The sequence below is a fragment of the Ambystoma mexicanum genome, chromosome 12 (assembly GCF_040938575.1).
Source record: "Ambystoma mexicanum isolate Mex_15411 chromosome 12, UKY_AmexF1_1, whole genome shotgun sequence".
Taxonomy (NCBI): domain Eukaryota; kingdom Metazoa; phylum Chordata; class Amphibia; order Caudata; family Ambystomatidae; genus Ambystoma; species Ambystoma mexicanum.
In genome coordinates, this window is record NC_090936.1 from 420,834,658 (window position 1) to 420,857,435 (window position 22,778).

At 48.1% G+C, this 22,778-nt stretch overlaps 1 protein-coding gene across 3 annotated transcripts in view; it reads left to right on the top strand.

The window, feature by feature from the left end:
- Positions 1–22,778, top strand: part of DDX11 (DEAD/H-box helicase 11) — a 1,292,375-nt gene that overhangs the window by 206,335 nt on the left and 1,063,262 nt on the right. For all 3 annotated transcript variants that reach the window (XM_069628571.1, XM_069628573.1, XM_069628572.1), the window contains exon 4: positions 17,270–17,356. In XM_069628571.1, coding sequence (XP_069484672.1) covers positions 17,270–17,356 — 87 coding nt within the window. The remainder of the gene's footprint in view (positions 1–17,269; positions 17,357–22,778) is intronic.

The window sequence follows — 22,778 nt, forward strand, 5'->3', positions numbered from 1 at the left end:
TTAACGACACAAACCGAGGACGATGAAGGATTGGATTTGTCAACCCTAAGTTCCTTGACATACTCTGAAGTCTGCTCAATACTTCTTGCTAATTCTACTGCCTCATCCAATTTCATATCCTTTGCAAGAAGTTTTTCCTGTACTCTCACGTTATTGGTGCATCTAACCAGCTGGTCTCTGATTAGGGAATCAGTCAAGTGTTCAAACTCGCAAGTATAACTCAGGGATCTGAGACAAGCGATGTAGGACTCCACCGACTCTGACTTCTCTTGGGCTCGCTGGAGGAATTTGTGTCTCTCAAAGCTGACATTCTTCTTCGGTTCGAAATGATCCCGAAGTTGGTTAAGAGCAAACATATATTCATCCATGTCCCCTGCCTCAGGGGTATGGTGTCTGGAGAGTCCATCAAAAATTCTGCGTCCTTCTATGCCAAGGTTGTGTAGTAGTAAGGCCCTTTTTCGCGCAGATGGAAATCTTTCCCCTCCCATCGCTACCAGGTAGTTCTCAAACATATCCTTCCACCTGTCCCATGTGATTGAAGGCCGGCCTGGTTCACTCAGAAAGGGCAAGGGAGGTGGAATGGAGGCAGCCATGGTTACAGGACGATTTTAAAATTCAGGCAGACTGTTGCATAAAGTGGGAGGTAATTGTTTTTTTTTTTTTTTAAAGATTGCAGGGTTTGCAGTCCACTCCTAATATTCTGTTAATCACTGCTTGCATATATATTGCTGGGAAACACTGTCACAATGGGAAGACCAGGGCTTCTGGAGACTGAAATATATTGGAGTGGGCGTGGCTAACCAACCCACGTGAGCGGCGAGCGCTCGCTGTCAGCTGTTCCGGGTAGCCCAGGGTTCCCTCTTCAACTTGGTATTTTCCGCGCAGCCTCCTAAGAACGGCAGCCACTGCACAAATAATGCTCCCCAGCTGGGCTGCGCGATGCTCCTCGCTGCCAAGGGGGCTCGCGTAGGGCTCCACGGCAGTGATCGCTGTCCCAGCGCCGAGATCACAGCTGGGTCGCGGCTCGCGCTGTATCCGCGCGACGCCCCTCCTTGGTTTTGGGGCTCGCGCGGGGCTTCACAGCAGCAGCCGCTGCTCCTGTGCCGTATACAAAGCCCGCTGCAGCTCGCGCTGGGCTCGCAGCAGCCGCTGCCTCAGCGCCGAAACTAAAGCCCACTGCAGCTTGCGCTGGGCCCGGGCAGTGCCTCTCCTTTCCTCAGGGCTCACGTGCGACCCCCCAACGTAGCGGTCGCTGCGCTGTAACTTCAGGGAGCCTGGCTTGTCTGGGTATGGCCCTCACTCCACCTCCTGCCCGCCTCTCACCTGCTGTCGCCGTCGGAGGAGGAGATTCTCTGGGAAGGACCGGAGACCGGCGAATTCCACATGAAGTGCCAATCCTCGTCGCCAATGTTAAGTATGGGTCCACGCAGTGACATAAGTATCACACAGTCTTTTATTAGGTATGATACAGGGACAGCAGGTACCCCCTCAAGAGGCAGGCTCCAACTGACCAAACTCAGAATACACAGTGAAACCAAACATTCCAATTAGAACTACATGACATCACAATGCCACTCTTTTTGCTAAACATATTATAATATAAGGTGGCACAATGATAACACTGGGAAGATTCATCTCAACACTACTCCCGCGGACTGCCAAGCGTGGGTTGGGAGGTACGGTAGCCCAAAACGTTATGTGCGATGTTTAAGACGAAACTGCGCATGTGTCTCAATTGGAATGCTAGTCCCATTACTCTGTGTGTCCCTGCCGGGGACCCCTGTCGATAGTGTTCGTATAATTGATGATTTTACGGCTGAGACTCCTCGCAATTACAAGGTGAGCCATGCTCACATATCTGGTATATCTCGAAATAGAAGGCCTTGTGGTGACGGAAAGGCACTGGGACACCGCCTCCTAGAGCGATAATATTAACATAGCACTCGCTCCAAGGGACGGGGGAATTAATTAACAGATCATAGGGGAAAAGATGCCAGATGTTAATAAGCGATTTTAACTTCACTGATACAAATGTGATGTTATGGTAGCGGGGCAGGAAAAGTAGTATTGGTACATAGAGGGATTCAAATGTAAATAGGGGCCTTCAAGCCGACAAATGCCAGGACAATTGCTTTATGTATACTGCATCAGAGCTGTTACAATCTAAATCTGGGATGTGTGTTAGTTGATAAATACACTCCAGTCAATATTTTCATTTGGCCCCACGGGGTAACGTTTGGTCAAAAAGATCATCTTTTGCTCTTGTACACTCAGTGTGTGTTTATCAGCACTCTGGTCTTGAGTTTGTCCAATTTTCATAATAACGGTCCATCTGATTTCTTCTGGTTTATGTCCTAGGCTAGTGAAATGCCCCACTAGCGGTGCATTAACAGTATTATTTCTTATACAGCTTTTATGTTCTCCTATCCTGACCTTGACTTTGTTTTCAGTTTTTCCAATATACAGTTTATCGCAAGGGCACCAGATAGCGTAGACTACCATCATGGAGTTACAGTTAGTGAGAACTCTTTGTTCCCATCTTTTGTTTAGACCCAAGTCAATGTTTTTAGTTCTACTGGTCTGTGCACAACAGTTACAGTGGCCGCACGGGCTGTGGCCTGTGATTTTGAGGCGGCCCCAGCTCTCTGTTAGTGTGGATTGTACACTTGGTTTTAAAAATACATAATTTCTGGTCCTCAGTTCTTTCAGATTTTTACTTCTGCAGAAGGCACACTTAGGTGTTGATAAAGGACATTCACCCTTTCCTAACACGTGCCAGTTATGTCTCACACTCTTCGTTATTTCATTTGACAGTGGGTTATATGTACTCACAAATACAATCTTGTCACCATTAGCTTTCTTCTCTCTGTATTCTAAGATAGCATCTCTGTTATTATTAGAGGCTCTTTTATACACAGTCTTTACCATTTTCTTGGGGTAACCCCTCTGTATCAGATTATGTTTCAAATTGTCGGCTTCTTCCACAAAATCTCTTGACACTGCTATTTCTCTTAATGCGTAGGAATTGACCAAAAGGCAAATTTTGTCTTGTATGTTTTGGGTGAAAACTAGAGTACAATAGCATGGAATTTTTGTCAGTATCTTTATGGAATGGCCTGACTTGGAGTATTGATTGTTCTTTATTAACAAAAATGGTTAAGTCCAAAAAGTTAATTGCATCATAACTAACAGTTTTGGTAAATTGCAAGAAGAGATTTTGTGCATTCAGCCACAGTACAAATGAGTCAAAATTCAGCATATCTCCTGTCCAGAAAATTAAAATATCGTCAATAAACCTTTTCCATAATTTAATATATTTCCTATATGGATTATGGTCAGTCAAAATAACATGTACCTCAATGGTTTCTACGTACAAATTTGCAAGAGTCTGTGCTAGAGCAGACCCCATGGCAGTGCCATATACTTGTTTGTAAAATAAACCATTAAAGGCAAAGTAGTTTTCACACAGTGACATCTCGGTACACCAAAGGATAAAAGAATTGGGTGTTTTACCTGTGGTTCTTGCAGTTAACAATTTTTCTTCTACCATGTTAAGTGTAGCTAGCTGTGGAATTTTAGTGTACAATGATACCACATCAAGGGTACTAGAAGGTCTCTATTGTCTACCTTCATCCCTTCCATTAGTCTGATTATTTCCGTGGTATCCTGGATGTAAGATGCCATTTCTTTTACATATGGACTCAAAAATTGATCTGCACATTTAGAGAGAGGTTCTAGAAGGGAGCCACAAGCAGACACTATTGGTCTCCCCGGAGGGTTCTGTAGGGTTTTGTGTATTTTGGGTAAAGTATAGAACTTGGGGACACTAGGGTGTGGGGGCATCAAATATTCGGCTTCTTGCTTGGATATCTTGCCTCTTTATTCCACTGTCATGACTTTATTGTTGATCAATAATTGTAGTCTTTTAGTAGGATCTGTTGTAAGGGGTTCATAGAATGTAGTATCTCTCAATTGACGTTCACACTCTTCAATGTAATCTTGTCTATTGAGGACAACTATCGCTCCACCTTTATCTGTTTTTCTGATCACTATGTTTTGATTAGATTTCAATGTTCGGATAGCCCCTCTTTCTCCTCTGGATTCTGAATTCTGGAATTTATGCTGGATGGTGCCCTTTTCCAACTTCTCGAGGTCGTTCATCACTCTGCTTTCAAATACTATGGATTCTGGAGTGTGACTAGTCGTGGGAGGATTGAAATTAGAAGGACGACGCAATCCTGTTTCATTAGTCTCGCCAGTATACATGTTCATAGAGAAAAATGGTTTTGGGTGAATTTTTCTGAACAGCATTTCTAGTTCAGTTCTATTTCTGAAGGGGTCGTAGCGGTCCGTTGGAACAAAACGAAACCTTTTTCCAGTATGGATTTTTCTGCCTCATTTGGTTCGTAGTTGGATAAGTTAACTAGTAGGGTCTCTTGCTCCTTGTATGTCGCAGCTCGAAGTCCCAATTCATTTGGTCCTGGTCTAAAAAAACAGAATAACATCTCAAGTTCACTCTGCCTCTGCCTTTCTGGGATCTCTGTGGTTGTCCACGTCTGATCCCATTTGGTCTTCTACCTCTTGGTGTACCTCTACTATTGGGATAGTTGTCATCACCATCCTCCAAATTCTCATCACTAGAGCCATGGGAGCTATATGATGTATTATCAAAACGAACTCTGCGCCCTCTTCGGTAGGATTGGTCTTGTGGTTGAATTGGTTTATAGTTTTCCTGAGTATATGTGAAAGCTTTCTCGTGAGAGAAATTAGTCGGATCTTTTTTCATTCTGCTGATTTTGTCTCAAGTAGTATAATCCTTGAAGTCGTCTATCTCTTTATTTATTTCTTCAAGTCTTTTCTTATAGATATCTATTGACACTAATTTCTTGATCTCATCTTCTAGCGTCAATAGTTCAGCTGCAAACTTCTCAGTCATTTCCTATGCTGTGTCGATAATTAGAATTATCCAATCTCTGCCACATTTATTGGCAATGTAACTCCATTGTTGTACAAACGGTTTGTTATCTAAGAATAGCCTTGGTTCATTGTATGTATGGACCTCCTCCGTTATTGGTACCAAATTCCATTCTGGGTCCCGTATATACAACAATGTGTTGTCCGCATACAGTGAAATAATCTGAGGTGGTCCTGCTATATGGATACCCCTATGCCTGTGCTGCTCCCTCTCCAACCGTGTAAGAGGCAATATCGTTAGGGCAAACAGCAGGGGCAGGGGTGGGGGAGATGATCCCTGTAGCATCCAACGACCCAATTTGAAAGCCTGCAACAGCTCAACATTAGTATGAACTCTGGCAACCGGTTCAGCATACAGCAACCGCACGCAGCCTATAAAGTAGACCCCAAACCGAAAAAATGCCACAGCACTCCAAATAGAAATGTCCATCAGACAAGAGTGAAAGGCTTTTTCTGCATCCAAGCATGCAGCTACCGCCTTAGCCTGTGGGTTTATCTACGATATAATGCAGAAGAGACACCTTAAATTTTATGCAGTGGATCGATTGGGAATAAAGCTTGACTGGTACCGGTGTACCAGCAATGGCATATATGGGAGCAGCCGAGTGGCTAATATTTTCGCATACGCTGTGGCGTCTGTGTTGATCAACGACAACGGCCTATACAAGGCCAGCTCGTGTGGAGGTCTGTGCGGCTTCAATAGTACAGAAATAACTTCTGAAAGCGATGATGGCAGCCGGCAAAGCTCCAATCATTCCTCCCATAGTCTAAGCAACTGCAGTGCCAGGGGCTGTCGGAACTCTTTTGGAGTTCTATTCCAAAGCCTTCCCAGACACCAGTGATTTGATCGCTGCGACTACCTCCTCCACCGTCACAGGCTGATCAAGAACCATACGTGCCTCCTCAGATAAGCTTAGAAGGGCAATACCCCTTATGTACCGGTCCATCTCCTCATCCGTGCAGGTGTCCGTATTGGCATATAGGGTTGTGTAATAGTGCAGGAATTCCTCATTGATCCCCTCACCTAGAGTCAACCCTTGCCTTGTTCTCCCCTCAATTCCAGTAATTGGCTGCACCCCTCCCCACCCCCACCAGGAATCGCCTAGACCTATCGGCCTCCCCATACCTACGCGCCTGGCTGGGCTTTGCCATTCATCAAACCTACTTGTCCGCCAAATCTCAAAATTTCAACATGTTTCCCTTAATCACTCGCAGTAATTCCCTATTGTTGGATACCCCATATTCATTCTCGAGCTGCCTCAATTGTGTTTCCACCTCCCAACGGATCTCTTTTAATACCCTAGTAGTCACAGACCTAAATTCCCATCGCAGCCACACTTTGAACGTCTCCCATACTGTAGCATCCCAAGATAAAGAACCCTCATTTTCTTTTTAAAAAAACCTATCGATCTTCTCCTGTAGGGATGAAATCAGACCGGCGTCCAACAATATTGTGGGAGCCATTCTCCAAAGGGGCCTGAGTCTGGGGGGGGCCATACAGCATCAAGGACAGCTCCACAGGTGAGTGATCGGATAGGGTTAACGGGTGAAGCACACAGTCTTGCACCCATGACACCCAATCAATAGAGAGCAACTAGACATTGTATTGTGGACCGATGAATAATAGGTATATTCCGCAATGCCAGGGTATCTATTTCTCCACACATCCACCAGCCCCAACTGGGACATGAGCTGTCCAATAATTTGCGCTGCACCGGATAAGCCACGTTGAGTAACCTTCAATCGATCCATTGCAACGTCAAGTATAGTGTTTAAATTGCCCCCCCCCCCCACAATGGGGTTGTTGGCTGCTCTTAAACGAATCTCGGATAGGTGACCATAGAAACCAGGGCCATATACATTCGGACCATAAGTATTCACTAGCCCCACCTGTGTACCGGAGATCATCCCCCAGACAATCACATAGTGTCCCGCAGGGTCTATGCAGCTCTTGTCGGCCTGGAAGCATAATGACTGCTGCACCAGGGTAAGCACCCCTCTCGCCTTTGACGAGTAGTCCGTATAAAATCTTTGCTGGCCCCATTTAGGTGCAAACCCTCTCTGCAGCAGTCTCGGTGCATGTGTTTCTTGTAAAATGACAATCCCAGGATAGTGACCGTCTAAATATGCCAGTATCTTCTTAGCTTTAGTGGGATTGTTAAGGCCACGTACGTTCCATATAATCAAAGTAACTGAGTCACTCACTTTCATTAAACCAATAGACTGTGCGCACAGCTGCCTCCCCCTCTGCATGACCCCCGACCCGTTATCTCAACCATCAAGCAACTTGACTGTCAACGTTTGTAACTGGACTTCCAATAGCCCTCCCCATCCATGCCACCCACCCAGCTCTCCCAACAGCAGCAAGCATGTCTCAGCCCCAAAATAGAATATAACAGCCCGCAATTTGTCCCTTTTACACCCCCCTCCACCCTCTCCCCCAACCCCATAACATCAATGGAAACCTCCTGGGGTGCATTGCGAACAGCAACGTTGTTTGTAGGCCGACTATGTGCCCCGGCATAGTCTCAGCACCATCTCTGTGTGCCACTATGCGGATTCTCCATGGTCAAAAGTTGCATTACAAGGATATCTTACTCACTCTCCCATGCCATTCTGCATGTAGCCCGCCACCTGGTTGGGACTTCGATTGTTTTGACGCTCCTGCAGTGGCAGCGGGATTGTATACTTCTATATAGGCAATGGCATCAGCCAGATTGTCAAAAAAGTGTGCTCTTCTCCAGCATGGGGTCTGGCATGGATTCACATGCTCATGCTCATGAATATTCCCAGTTGTCAGGCTGGGAATCCTCGGTAAAGAAAAAAATCAGTTTCGTTTCTGAGCTGTCTTTCTCCTAATAACCAATCACTGGTCTCTGGGTCATACTGCCCCCAGCCAATGACTGCCCTCTACCTAAGCCCCTCCTCTGGCAGCCATCTTCAGATTTTTACCGCACGTTCAAGTGTTGGGAGTCCTCGTGCTGTAGCTCTCGAGCTTTTACTGCATTTTGCGAATTTTCAAAGAGATTTCATCTCATTTTTCGGTCAATCGAGCCTCAAGCTATACCGTTTCTACTTCCAATCAACAGGGACCCGTTTCGGATTTTTCAACGCCCCTCAAGGGCAGAATTTTCATCGAGTTTCACTTCTCAGAGGCTTCCAGAAGATCTGTGAGGCCTACCCCGCGTGGACATGGCCCAGGAAAAAGGAAACACGACGCCCGGACCCAAGCTCTTCAGGAGGATGTGGACTGCAGAATGTCTTCAAGGAAGATGAACATTCTCAATGTCTCTACTGCCTTCATGAAGACAAAACGCACGTGGAGAAGGACTGTGCGTTTTGCAAGAACATGTCCGAGCAGACGATGAGGGATCGTTGTGCCCGCTTCACCAACTGGCTGGATGGAAAGAGCCCAGCAGCGGGTCAGAAAAAGAAGTCTGAGCGGTCTTCTAAGTCCTTTGTGGGCGCCCCGGCGACGGGGGGCCCAACAAAAGGCTAAGCACTGCGAGTCCGCGGGCACCGGGAGCGCCAAATGGTCGGGCTCCTCGGCTGCCAGACTGGGTGCAATTTCACCGACGCCATCAACCATGAGCCAACGCTCTGGCTCGGGGAAGAGGAAAGCGGAGAACCCAGGTAAGCTTCAGGAGAAGACCCAGTCGATCCCGACGACAGCCGAGGGGGAGCGAGGCAGTGACCCTCCCCTCAAGGTGAAGGCCTCAAGCACCTCAAAGGTCGTGAAGGCCTTGATTCACCCGGCTAAGGCCTCTATCAAGGGAGTCGTGGCAGCACCTGGCAAAGCCTGTGGAGGCTACCCCAGTGGAGGTGACCTCGGGGTGTAGAGTTTCCCTGCCACCGTGGAGGGAATCTTCTTTCCAGCCCATCGATAAGACCCCAGTGAAAACCCCGGTGGGAAAAGAGGGGAGAGCCCGATGGCCATCACGGACACAGATACAGCCTCTGAAGAAGAACTGGCTGGAGTCGTTAAGGTCCTGAGCAGGAAGTTTGAGGAGGTCCGGTCCCACGAGAAGGATCCTGAAGATGCAGACCAGGAAAGCGACGGCGGTGGGGACGAGGAACACGTGGAGGCGGATGATTCCACTCCCCAACCGTCGCGACTGTTGCAGCCGGTCCCTGGGCCACAAGACAACTCAAGGGCGATCTTGATGGCGATCCAGGCCTTGTGTACGGAGATAAGGAAAAGGTTGCCCTTCCCTCCAACGGATGACCCAGCGGAGCCTGGACCATCGGAAAGCCCTCCAAGCAAGCGAGGAGAATTCACCCATCCCCTCCTTTCCAGCCTTCTCGGCCCGCGCAGCCTTCTTCCCAGTCTCCTGAGCCGAGGGATGATACGGGAACAGAGACCGCCACGACTGGGACGGATGACGACGGGATGGACCGTCCATCACCACCTGCTCGGGCCTCCCCGCACGACGAAACTGGCTCCTTCCACGCCATGATCACCAGGGCATCCGAGCTCTTCCAGCTCTGCCCCGTAGAAGAGAAGAAGGAAGGCTTCCTCTATCAACGACGAGAGGCCAAAAGGAAGACGGTCCTTTCGGTCCTGTTGCTCGACGACATCTGGGACGAGGGGCTGTTGCTCCTGAAGAACCCAACCACGGCCCCTGACAAGAGAGACCGGTAAGAGAAGAAGTACTGTGTTCTGGATTCAGCCCCCATGTGCCTTAGGATGCAACCTACCCCGGACTCGGTTGTCTCGGCGGCAGCCAAGAAGAAAGCGGCGGGGGTGACGGCGTCAACTTCGACATCTTGCCGGACGGCGAAGGGAAGAAATTGGATGCCATGGGACGACGGGCAGAGGTTCGCCAGCAGGTTTCCCCAGCCGGGGAGCATGGGTCATGCCTTCTCGTTCCCCTGGGATGGCCTGTTCCTGTATGCATTCCCTCCGTTGCCGTTGCTGCTGCGACTCATCAACCAACTCAAACGGTCCCGGTGCAGGATGATCCTCGTCGCACCAGTGTGGCCGAGGCAGATCTGGTTCCCGGACCTTCTGGACATGTCAGCGTGCCCCCCCGTCAAACTGCCGACGGACGCGGATCTCCTCGTCTGAGAAGGAGGTGCCATACTCCACCACGATCCGGCGTCGCTGAACTTGCAGGCCTGGCTCCTGCAGCGCTAGAGTTTGGAGGGTACGATATCCCGGCGGACTGCAAGGAGGTACTTGCAAAGGCCAGGGCACCCTCGATTCTCAAGTGTTATGGACACAAATGGATTAGGTTCTCTGTCTGGTGCCTTGCACAGAAGATTAACCCTCTGCTGATTACGGCCCCTCAGGTGCTGCCGTACCTACTGTCGCTGGCCAAGGCGGGGCTGGCTCACGCCTCCATCAAGATCCATCTAGCGGCGATTTCCCACTACTCCAGGACGCCGAGGCGATCATCTCTCTGGTCCCATCGCCTGGTGAAGGAGTTTATGAAGGGACTGTTCCGGTCATTCCCGCCGGTGAAGGCTCCGGCCCCGGCGTGGGAGCTCAACGTGGTGCTGTCCAGGCTCATGGGGCCGCCATTCGAGCCGCTGCATTCGGCACCGTTGAAGTTCCTGTCGTGGAAGATGACGTTTCTTGTGGCCATCACCTCAGCACGACGAGTGGGAGCGATCCAGGCCCTCTCCTGTATACCTCCATACTTGACTTTTCACGATACGAGGGTGGTGCTGAGGACACACCCCTCCTTCATGACCAAGGTGCCGTCAGACTTCCATCTCAACGAGCCCTTGGTATTACCTGTTTTTTTCCCGTCACCTTCGTCGCCGGCTGAGAGGACTTTGCACTCACTGGATGTAGCTAGAGCGCTGAAGTTCTACGTGGACCGCACAAAGCGTTTTCGGATGACATGACAGCTGTTTGTGAACTTTGGAACTGTGAATTAAGGGAAGGCCCTCTCGAAGGCTTCCATTTCCAGATGGCTCTCCGGCTGCATTATGCACTGTCACCGGTTGGCAAACCGACCGTTGCCTGGCCGTCCGAGAGCCCCTTCGACCAGAGCGATCGCTGCTACCACGGCGTTCCTATCTGGTGTGCCCCTGCTGGACATCTGCAGGGCTGCTACGTGGAGGTCGACACACACCTTCACGAGATTCTACTGCGTCGACCGGGATTCCAGTGAGGAGTCCAGAGTCGGCCAGGCAGTGCTGTGCAACCTGTTTGCCTGAAGGTGGGCCTGGTGAGGAGGTAAGAGATGCTTAATGTTGAGTGATGAAATGCTTAATGTTGAGCCTTGCCACCTCCCGTGGTTGTGCATGTGTGTACTGCTATGTATTCTTGTATTCATGAGCATGTGAATCCATACCAGACCCCATGCTGGAGAAGGACCAAGTTACTTACCTGTAACTGTTGTTCTCCAGCATGGGTCTGGCATGGATTCACATGCGAACCCTCCCTCCTACCCCTCTGCGGCTCTTCACTTGGGCATACTGGCACTTTACGTGCTACCAAATCTGAAAATGGCTGCCAGAGGAGGGGCTTAGGTAGAGGGCAGTCATTGGCTGGGGGCAGTATGACCCAGAGACCAGTGATTGGTTATTAGGAGAAGGACAGTTCAGAAACAAAACTGAAACTGATTTTTTCTTTACTGAGGATTCCCAGCCTGACGACGGGGAATATTCATGAGCATGTGAATCCATGCCAGTCCCATGCTGGAGAATAACAGTTACAGGTAAGTAACTTGTTCCTTCCACCGTGTTGTATTCTCAGTTTAGCAGGAAACATGAGGGCATACGGGATATGTCGGGCTTGCAGTAGTCACTTCACCGGGTCATAAAATCGTCTCACCACCTGAACCCCAGCTGCGAAATCTGGATATATATGAATGTTGCTGGCCTCATAACAGAGCGCTCCCTGCTCCTTATACGTTTTCAAGATGAGATCCATGTCTCTGTAATTTCACAGCACCTTAGCAATAATGGTGTGCGGAGGGGCCACCAGTTTCTGGAGAGGAGCAAGGGCATGATGGGCACGCTCCACCAGAAACTGTGCTGAGAACTGCATTGCCCCAAACAGGTTTTTGAGCAACTCCTCCACAAATGGTTACATGGGCCCTTTGGCAGCTTTCTCAGGCACCCCAACTATGTGCATGTTATTGTGCCGTAAGCTCGACTCGAGATTGTCATACTTGACCCTTATCATGGCCAATTCCGGCCATCAACCCTGATACTGTGTCTTCCACTTCCCCAATTCTGGTCTCAGCTTCCCTGATGCGGTCGCTTTCTTTGTCTAGTTTAGATTTTAATGAGTTGATATTAGCCACAATGTTTTCTAACTTTACTTTGACGGACATGAAACCGCTTTGCATAGCCGTCATCAGGTGGTCCTCTTGAGTTTCGCCATCCGGCACACTCGGGCCGCCATTGTTCTCAAGTTCCTCATACCTATGGGTCCTTGAAGGAGTATTTGTGTAGGAGTCCATGGGTCCCTAATTTTTCCCTGCACCTTTCGTCATCTTTCCCCTCCGGTGCTGGGCGCTGCACCTCATGGTCAGTGCGTTCCCCTATAGGATAGTCAGAGGCCTTACTCGCATGTTATCTTCCTCGCCAATCAGTGCTGCCCCCGCTAAACAAAGCGTAGAGTTCAGGCCAATTCTGAACTCTGCACTGCACTACAGGGCCCCGACTGTGCCCTCGGCACCTTCCGGAAGAGTGTACAAGCAGACAAAAAGGGTTCAGTGCCCCAAGACTTGTTAGCCACAGGTTATGCCGCCTCCCAGCCTCTGTAATGGAACACATTGGGGCAGGTGCCACAGAGCAGCTCTGCACTGTTCAGCTGCCCCAACACTTGCATTAAATGTCTGCACACCGGGGGTTCCTGGGGTTAAATAACAGGTTTCCTTTAGATGTCGCTTGTGGAGCCCACATTGTATACTCCGTGTCGTGCAGAGAGTCAGATAAGGCCCACTAACTTGATCACGGCGGGGTGTTTCTATTATTCCTGTAGCTGAACGCAAATATGAGACCAGCAGGCCGCTGCTACAAGGCAACACTTGTCCGTTCTCTGCTGTGAAGGCATCAAGAAGTAGACGCAAACAACTGAATAGAATGTTGAAATACAAACATTTATTAATTAAAAAGCGGGTTGGAGAAAGACCCAACTAGCCCTAAGCGAAGGTGGGATTTCCCTACCTAAATAAAACAAACGATAATCTGTGTCAGTAAGTCCAAAACAAATGTCTGTATGTGTCCAAAACCTATACTTGCCCTCACATCTAATTACATAGAATGTGTAGGGATGTCAGCATCAAAAAATAAGTGTTCAACTAAAAGTTCAATGCTTTTTCCAGCTCTTAGATGGAAAAGGGATTTCCGTTCTCCAAGATTCAAATAGTTCACATTCAAAACAAGGGGTTCCCTTCCCCAAATGTTTCAAGTCTTCCAATGTTCAAAAATAACACCTTTCTTTAGAATACTCAATTTTACAACATAACGCCATTCCTTGGGAAATTTCCCAACTCTTCAGGTTTGGTTATCTTTCACCAATGTATAATGTTAAGTTCATCATTTTCAGTTCACACAGGTTTTCCTTCATTCAGTCACAAAGTGACTTTCCTTAGGTCAGTGTATTCGGTCTAGGCGCAGTTGTCGGACACACAGTCCACCCATTACAGGTCGGGCAATCGACACACTATGGATCTGTTTGGTAGGTATCTTGCCACAGTTCCAGCTTCACAGCCAAGCTTCACTCAATGTTCTTCCGAGTGCCCTTGAAGCTTTATTACTCCTTATGTTGTTGCCATTCACTTGTTTAGCAACTTTTCCTTGCAAGACCAACATAATCTTCCCAGTACACTCTGCTGCTAGGAAACCTATTCTTTGTTTCAGGTTTTTTGATCAGATCACCTAGCGCTCTTTTGCCAGTTTTCTCTTATAATTCTTTCATGTCACTATACTTGACTCTTGCCAATGCTTGCTTCCTTCAACTCTTCGCAATGCTTGCTTATTTGCACAATTATTCTTTGGCTCTTGGCAATATTTGCTTTTACGGTTTTTCATCATGTTCATTATTTTTCATATTGGTTTCTTAATATTCAATTCAGGTATTCAAAATCAAATGTCTCTTGGACTATACCGCCAATCCACTGTGTCTGGGGCCCCCTTTTCACCAAGGCAGACTCACTGGCCTTCTCACATTCTGCTTTCCATTTTCTGCGGCTTTTCGGAGAACCGTCTACACTTGCGATCTGGTCATGCTAGTTCCCTCTGGTACACAGCATCTTACGCGGCTTCCTCGCTTCCCTGCTGCTTGCTTCATAGCTCCTGTAAACTGCAGTCAGCGGTCCTGCACCTGTGAGCATTCTGGAGTCTCTTCAATACTCCCGGTACCTATGCTCCATGACGCACTGCTTTGCCAGCTCTGCCTCAGACTGCCAAAAAGCCCCTCTCGCCCGCTGCACTGGCTCACGCTCTCTATAACTCCCAGCACCTTCTCGCCGCTATGACGTCTGCCCTGGAAAGCTCATTTGCGCTCTTCTCCATGCTTCTTTCCGTGCTTCTCTCTGAGCCTCTCTCTGTGCTTCTCAAGTGAGCCCGATTTAAAGTTCCCAGCTCCATGATAACGAGTCCAACAACTAGACCACTCAAGTTTCTTCGTCCACTCTGTCTTCTGTGTTAATGGTGGCATCCTGGTCTCAGTACCTAAGTGGTGTTTGTGTGAGTTAGAATTCAAAAAGAGAGGACGTATGGCTTTAGTGTGTCTCTTCCTCGTTCCAATACCTAACAGGGGTTTACTGGGGAATGATTTCTGCAAAACCTGGGGAAGGGCTATTGGGGTCATTAGAAAAGGGAAATGGGGGCTACTGCGTCTCACCGAAGGGTGCCTCATCCCCAGTCCGCAGGTCTCCTCAACCCAGGTGATCCTCCTCGCATTTCCACCCCCAGGGTCAGGATCCAAGAGTGATGGCCTTTACCTGGCCACCTGCGAGGAGGATAAATTGGGGAAGGAAGTGAAGACAACCTCAGATTCCTCACACTGCCTTCCCCATATGGGTGCACACTTCAATTTTGCACCCCCTGTATTGTAACCTGTGGATGCCTCTCCATTGCAGGTCACTTTGGTCAGAGCACGCCACACAGTACATGCCTCACCCGGGGGCCTCACCATGCCTCTCACGACCCCCAGGCTCTCATCTGAAATCTCGGTCGTGCTCAGTGTTTAGGAGCTGCTGGCTCACTGCCGCCCAGGTCTACACCGAGTTCTGGGCCACTTCAGCAAACGGTGCGATCTTCCGCGCTGGATCACTTGCTCTCTGCAGCTTTCCGCTGCTTTAAATATCATGATCACAGACACTGCGGAGAGACCGCCCTGTCGGGGGCAGTGGTGCAACGGTGCAGCCCGGCTGTTATGGCACGCAACATGCCATCCAGAGACACCACGGCTCCTCCCTCTTGCAGGCCGCACTCCGCCGCGACCTACAGCCGCAGCATGCCCAGGGCACATAGAAGTTTACTCCGGGCGCAGATGCTCCTCCTCCCTGCTGCCCGTGTATGTCCGTTCTCGGCACGATGCTAGGTCGGATTCACCTGGAACTCAGCCACGTTATGCTGCATACCTTCCACCACCACATTGCAGCCTTCTACACTGCAAAGTTGGCACCAAACAGGATTTTAATGTAAACAGGATCTTGCTGGGGCTAGAGCTCGTGCTCAGGCCGCCATCTTTGTTGCTGCTCCGCAGCACCCCCCAAGCACATTGTTTTTAAATGACAACTATGTATTCATTTTCACAGACTTAAAGATGCTTCTGTATATTCTTTAACATGTTGGGCTGTTTAAATAAATAAATACATTGCATTCTGAAAATCTGTTCTTAGGATATTTGGAGACAGTGGACCCTACTCACTGGTTCTTCTTGGTAACTCAAGCACCTTTTAACATCAGCGCACAAAGAGCGATTGGTTTATTTGGAAGCTAGAAACATGATTGTTAACTTATTGGCTGTGGCAGTTGCAATGCATTTGATCTCTTAATATGCCACTCTCAATCTCTGTGACCCATAGCTACTGGATATCACAGAGTGCAGGCAGAGATCCCCCTCAGTGTTCGCACCAAAGGGGTTTTATTTCATTTATTCAAATTCACCAAAAGCACATACACTTTGGCCTACACGTTGGTTCCCGGTGATCTGTTTATTCAGGATTCTCAAAATATATCTTTAAATATAAAAGGAACATGGGATTTATTTCAAATCTATAGAATAGAAGTACAATTTCTCAGAGCATCTATATTCACTTTGGTTCTGTCTCTCTAAAATTCAGACAGGCGGTGAGGGGCCACCAGCAGGCACAGGACATTTTATCCCTCTTTGGCACCTAACTCTCTGCAATGCAGCCTACATGATAAGTCATTGACTACAAGGCAATCTGCTGTCTCCCAAAGCAATTTTGTTTTCAATCAATCCAGTTGGCTCCCATTTTTTAGTTGACCTGACCTTCTTCCGAAAGGGGTTGATCTTAAATAGTCCACAAACCACTCATGGCTCACATCTAATTTTCATTGGGTAAACCATCAGAACTAAGGATTGTACATGCTAGCTGGAAAGACAACTGAAATGGCTATGGTGGTGCCGAGCCCTCTGGTAGCCCTCTAGTCAATTGAGTTTTCAAATGTGAAGTGGTGAATCCTGTTTTTTTAAGGGATCCGTGATAACAATTATTTTAAAATGAATCTGGGGTGTGTGGGTGAGTGGTGGGCGAGTGCTTGTTCAAACGACAGCAGATTATTCTAAGATTCTGAATCCAGGCAGGATACTTTGCTGGAGAAATATTGTTGAAGCTAAGTAACCTGTCAGTGTTTGCTCCACACCAGTCATTGCCCTACTCTGCATACAAGCGTACAGCAGTGGGTATGCAGTGACTTGTTTTTGGCCCTCGGACAGCTGAGGGAAAATGCTGGTAAGTCCATTGATTTTGATCACAAACAAGGCTTACTGCCAGTGCGTGTGCTACTTGTCTAACCAAAAGCTCTCAGACTGTTAAAGAATAGGTCAGTTGGAGGACAACCAGCCAAAATAAATTGAACGGGAGAGCTGCTGAAGCATTCTAGCCCAATGCTTAGCATTGATTCCTTCTGATCTGTTGTGACCCTGGCCTTCCAAGGTTAAGAGTTATTTAGTCCAGTAAGATGTCATAAGCATTTGTAAATCTGGTTTTGTTAAACTGATTTTTTGCTAGTTTTATAATGTTCATAATGTCCCTTGTTTGCCAAAGAAGAATTGAGTTATTGATGTGCAGAAGATACCCTTTAAGTCCCTGCAGCAGGGTGACGATTATTGTAACTTTTTCTTTCTTCTAAGGAGGAGCAAATCAAGAGAAAGAAAAGGGAAGCACGACTTGAAGAGATTCGCCACAATGTGCAACTTAAATATGCCGCAAAGAGAAAGGTGAGTTAGATGAATTAGCTTATTTGGACACAATATTTGACTTTATTGATGTCCCAAATGCTGCTTCTGGTCCCATTACCCATCTTTTTAAGTTAACTAGAACAATTAAATTAAGTAGAGTATATCTTTAGAGTGATGAGGTACTATGCTACGGTCGGTTCTTTTGTGGCTTGAGCAGTCAAAACTTGTTACTACGTTTTTTTACATGGATGTCTTTTGACACAAAACGTGCCTGTGTTTTTCCTTTAGCCACAGGCTTGTGGGCTGCTGCAATTTACACCTTTCCAATGCGGGAGCCATCGTTCTCAGATCACCCTATATATTCTGTTGGCTAAGCTTTGTATACAGTGGGGTGGTTTAACACTTTTTGACTTACCTACCCACGTTGAGTGCTCATTGAAACATGAAAAACAACCAGGGTTAAGTGTTATATGAAAAATGAAACAATATTTGCCTTGTAGCTATTACCTTAGGATTGCACCCTCATCAGGTACCATCCTGTCTTATGGTAGCGACTTTCAGGAATGGACACCAGGGGTCATATTACAGAAATTTTGCACCGGTGCAAGTACACATTTGCACAGTATTTTCACTAGGACAAAGTTTTCCCTCATGCAAAAAACATAGGGGCCTTTTTAGAAAACCTTCCCACAATGAGAAGTGCACTTTTGCATGCTATTAGCACTAGGGCTAAGTTTGCCCATATACACAAACCTACTCTTTCAATGCATTTTTGTACTAGAGGAAAGTTTGCTCTAGTGGTAATAAGAAATAGGGTTGGCACTAGGGCAAACCTTGCCCCAGTAGTTATACTGTGCCAAAATGCACTTTCACCACTGCAAGGTTTATGTGATCTGGCCCTAGATGTTTTCAGTTTTGCATCTCTCACTGGTCAGGAAATTTAAAGGCGTTCTCTCATAATTTACTTGAAACCTTTTTCAATAAGTCATCTAAGAATAATGTTATTTCTGATGCTTGTTAATCTGCTTAGAATCACATGCTGTGCATATAGTGCGACCTCTAGTGGTAAGCGCAGAGTATTGCATCTTGTCTTTCGAGAATCGAACGTGGACGTCGACATGGGCGTGCCTGTAACACTATCCCTAACGTGACGTGTAGTGTACCCCTCACGCGTCAAGGTCCCACAGATTGTTTTTTTCCGCCCATCTAGGTCGCCTTATGCGGATGCTCTTCATAAAAATGGCGTTATTGTTATATTTCTCAACCTCCGGTCGTTTATTACCTTATCTTCCCATTCTCATTGGTTGATTCCTGTACCACTGCTGAAGACCGCTGAACAGAACTTTGACAGCTGCCGATCCGGTCGACGACCACGTGACCGGTCCTTTCTGGCCTGATGTTACAGTATGGAGAGTGGAGTCTGGGTGGTCATATTTTTTTCAAGAATGCCTTTCCTTTTCCCCTCTCTTTGTTCCCTTGGTTTTGTCGTCGCTGTTAAACTCCTGCGCTATGGACAGGACTCTATTTAGATTTTGCCCTTCCTGTAAGGCAAAATTCCCATGGAAAGACGAGCACCGTCGGTGCAACAAGTGTCTTCCCCTCGATCACAATGAGGCGTCCTGTGTGGCCTGTAAGCTCCTACATCCTAAAATGATTAAGGAGCATTGTGTAGGAGCGTTGTGTAAAGCGGTGGGCGGCCTACGCCATGTCGTAAGCCGAGAGTAACTCCACCACCGCCACGGCCGCCGAGTGTGACTAGGACTTTAGCGACGACCAAGGCTCCACTTCGAGCACCATTGACCTTACATCGGAGCACTCTCGCTCCACGTCGTCCGTCCCCGGCCCCGATAGGCACGACAAGAGTCCTGCTATGGGGACTGTTACATGCCAGCGACAGGGACGCACCCGATTCCCACACAAAGCATACAACTCATGGTTCTGCTTCAGCGTTTCAGTCGAAGTGCTTCAAAGCACCAACGGGTACGTAGGATACTTCGGTGCTACCTGCCGATTCTCGTGATCGGCAGCCCTCCCCGCAACCGCGACAGGGTCATGCGTCCGGCAATCCTAGAGTAAGGGCTCAAGCACCAAAAGCCATCAGACGTCGAGATGTCTAAGAAGAGAGCGCCGACGCTGCACAAGGTCCCGGTTGTGCCGAAATCCACCGCGCAACCACCTACACAGTCGAAACACTTCCCTGTGACCCCGAACATCAGCGATAGTATTGCGAAGATCGTTTTGGTGGTGAAACAGAAGGATTTGCCTAAAGACGCTTCTAAAGGCACGTCGAAACAGAAAGAACGGCCTAAGGATGCGTCAAAAGACACGTCGCACCGCCAGGAGACATGGAAGGACTACTCTGAGAGTCCTCTGTCCTTATCAAAGACTCCACTCGATAAATCTCGACGTTCTAGGGAGGAGGATCGTCAGAAAAACCCCTTTGCCCCCCTGGACTCCTCTGGTTCCTCATCATGGACCAGAGAAAAGTTTTGAGGGGTGCATGAACAGACTAGAGAAGTTTGTTGAATTCTCAGAAAGGTTTGCTCCTAAAAGGCCTCGTGAAGAGAGCCCTTACACACCTACAGCCAAGTTTCAGAAGACCTTTGATACACCTCATTGAGAGGTCATTTATGACCTTAAAGATGAGGTTCCTGTTAATCCATATATACAGGATGATGAATCTTTTGGGGAACCTACTGATGATCCTGCTGATCCCATGGAGGGATGGGAAGACAACCAACTGGTTGACAACCAACCTTGGGCGTCCCCCACCCCGGACCCTGACACCCTATGTATCCCTCCCTCGACACCAGTTCGTCAGGCATCACCTGTTGATGATCAGATGGCGTTTAACACTATCTTAAAGAAGGCAGCCGAACACTTCCAAATTGCCACAGAGGAGGCTGTGCCAGATTCAGACTTTGTTGAAGACATATTAAAGGAGAAGCCTCCTGCTAGTCAGGCCATCCCTTTATTAAATTCGATAAAAAGACCCCTTGCTTCTTCATTGTTAATGCCGCTCATACCAGAGCTGTTAATCCAAGGGTGGAGAAGCTTTTTCGCCCTTTTCCTAGCGACCCCCTCTACATTAGGGGCCATGCCACCCCGGATTCCCTGGTCATTACAACAACGAGGAAGAGGGCAGGTGTCAACCTGTCCACAAGCGAGACACCACCTCATAAAGAATGCAAGAAGTTGTATGTACTGGGGAAAAAGGATTACAACTGCTGCGGCATACTCCACCCGCATAGCCAACAACACCACACTGTTGGATAGCTACTCGGATGTTCAATGGAACGGTACGACGTACTTTCATCGCCTGCTTTTACATCGCCAGGCTTTTAAACGTACACATTACATCGAATGTGCTCATCAAATTTTTTAGTGGGGGGGGGGTGGGAAAGGGAAAATAAGGGTTTGAGCAGGTGGGCAATAGTAAAAAAAATAAGTGTGGGTGGGGAGTTTGGGGGGGACACCCCCCCCCCCCAAAAAAACAAAAAAAAAGATGAGCACATTTGATGGAATGTGCACGTTTTTGAGCCTGGCGATGTAAAAGCAGGTGATGAAATCACATGGAACCCAATGGAACCTGCTGCAGGAGCGCCTTCAAGAGGTCCCTGAACCGGTGCAGGCTCGCCTGCTTTCAATTGTATCTGAGAGCAAGCAGGTGAACCACAATATTCTTAAAAATACTTTAGACGCTGCTGAAACAGCAGGAAGAACTTTAGCCCAGGGTACCCTACTAAAACTGCACGCCTGGTTGAGAAATTCCGGGTTCAAGCCAGAAACCCAGGCATCCTTCATCAACAAGCCAGTGTAGGATACTAACTTGTTCGGCAAGGCTGTTGACGAGGCGATTGAGACAACAAAAAAGGAACACGAAGCTCTAAAGACCATGAACCAAATTACTCAAAGGCCTTTCCAACAAAGAGTAGGAGGTTCTCTTTGTTGCTTTGTGGGCAGTCTCACTCCCCTCACAACCAGTATGGTTCGGGAAACAACTGGTCCTCAGGTCAAGGATCTAACACCACCACCCCGTATCCACCTAGAGGACAACGCTGTGGGAAGGGAAGGGAAGGGGTCGTAATTCCATCCCCAGAGGCTCCCCGGCGTCAGGTCAGAAATTAATTTCAGATCCGGATCCCCTCCCATGCCTCCCCAGTCAGGGGTCGTTTAACATCATTCCTGCATGCATGGGAGGGGATAACTACAGACCAGTGGGTGCTCAAGACCATTGCCCACGGTTACTGCATCAAGTTTTGCCAACCACCTCGATTCAGACCTCAGAGATCAAGACGCCTAACACCAGAACACCTATGGATCTTGCTGCAAGAGGTTGAGATCCTGCAGGAAAAGGGCGCCATAGAAGTCATCCCTCTTCTACAGGTAAACAAGGGTATCTATTCAGTGTACTTCCTTGTACCCAAAAAGGATCTCACCATGTGCCCTGTGTTAGACTTGCATCTAGTGAACAAATTTGTCAAACCTCAGAATTTTTGTATGGTCAATCTGTAAGAAGTAATTCCCCTGCTAACACAGGGGGATTACATGGCAACATTGGACATGAAAGATGCATACTTTCATATTTCAATGTTGCCAGCACACAAAAAATACCTAAGGTTCATGATGGAGAACAAACACTATCAGTTCAAAGTACTCCCCTTCGGCATCGCCTCAGCCCCAAAGGTATTTACTAAGGTACTGGCAGTTGCAGCAGCGCATCTACGCAGGCAATCCATTCAAGTTTATCCTTACCTCAATGACTGACTCATAACAGGGGACTCCTACGGAACATGCCTGTCAAACACTCAAAAGACGATAGATCTCTTATTCAGTCTAGGATTCTCCATAAACGAGAAGAAATCCAGTTTAGGCCCCAGTCAAGTCAAGCAGTTTCTGGGAGCGCTGATTCGGACAGAAGACGGCCTTGGCTTCCCCTCCAACAAGAGGGTTCAAAACATGCTGTTTCAGATCCCTCAGTATGTAGCCAGTCGAGAGGTAACGGTACGCAAGGCCATGCGACTGTTCGGAATGTTGGCATCCTGCATTTACTGGGTTACTCACGGACGGTTGCGCATGCGTCCCATGCAAGAGTGGCTCAACAGCCAGTGGTTTCAGGCCAGCGGACAATGGGATGATCTAGTGGTTGTCTCAGCAGCCCTTGTTCTCTCTCTGCAGTGGTAGTCGAAGGAAAACCTCTTGATGGGAAAGTCCTTCACCACCCCCACGGTGGAAGCCAATCTCACGATGGACGCATCCTTCACGGGGTGGGGGCCTCACCTGCTTCAGCAGACAGCGCACAGCGTTTGGTCCCCAGAGGTAGCATCCAACCACATAAATCTGTTGGAGCTGCCAGACGTATTCAAAGCACTGAAAGCCTTTCAGACACAGTTGCAAGGGAAGACGGTTCTGATCCTCACAGACAGCATCACGGCCATGTACTACCAGAACAAGCAAGGGG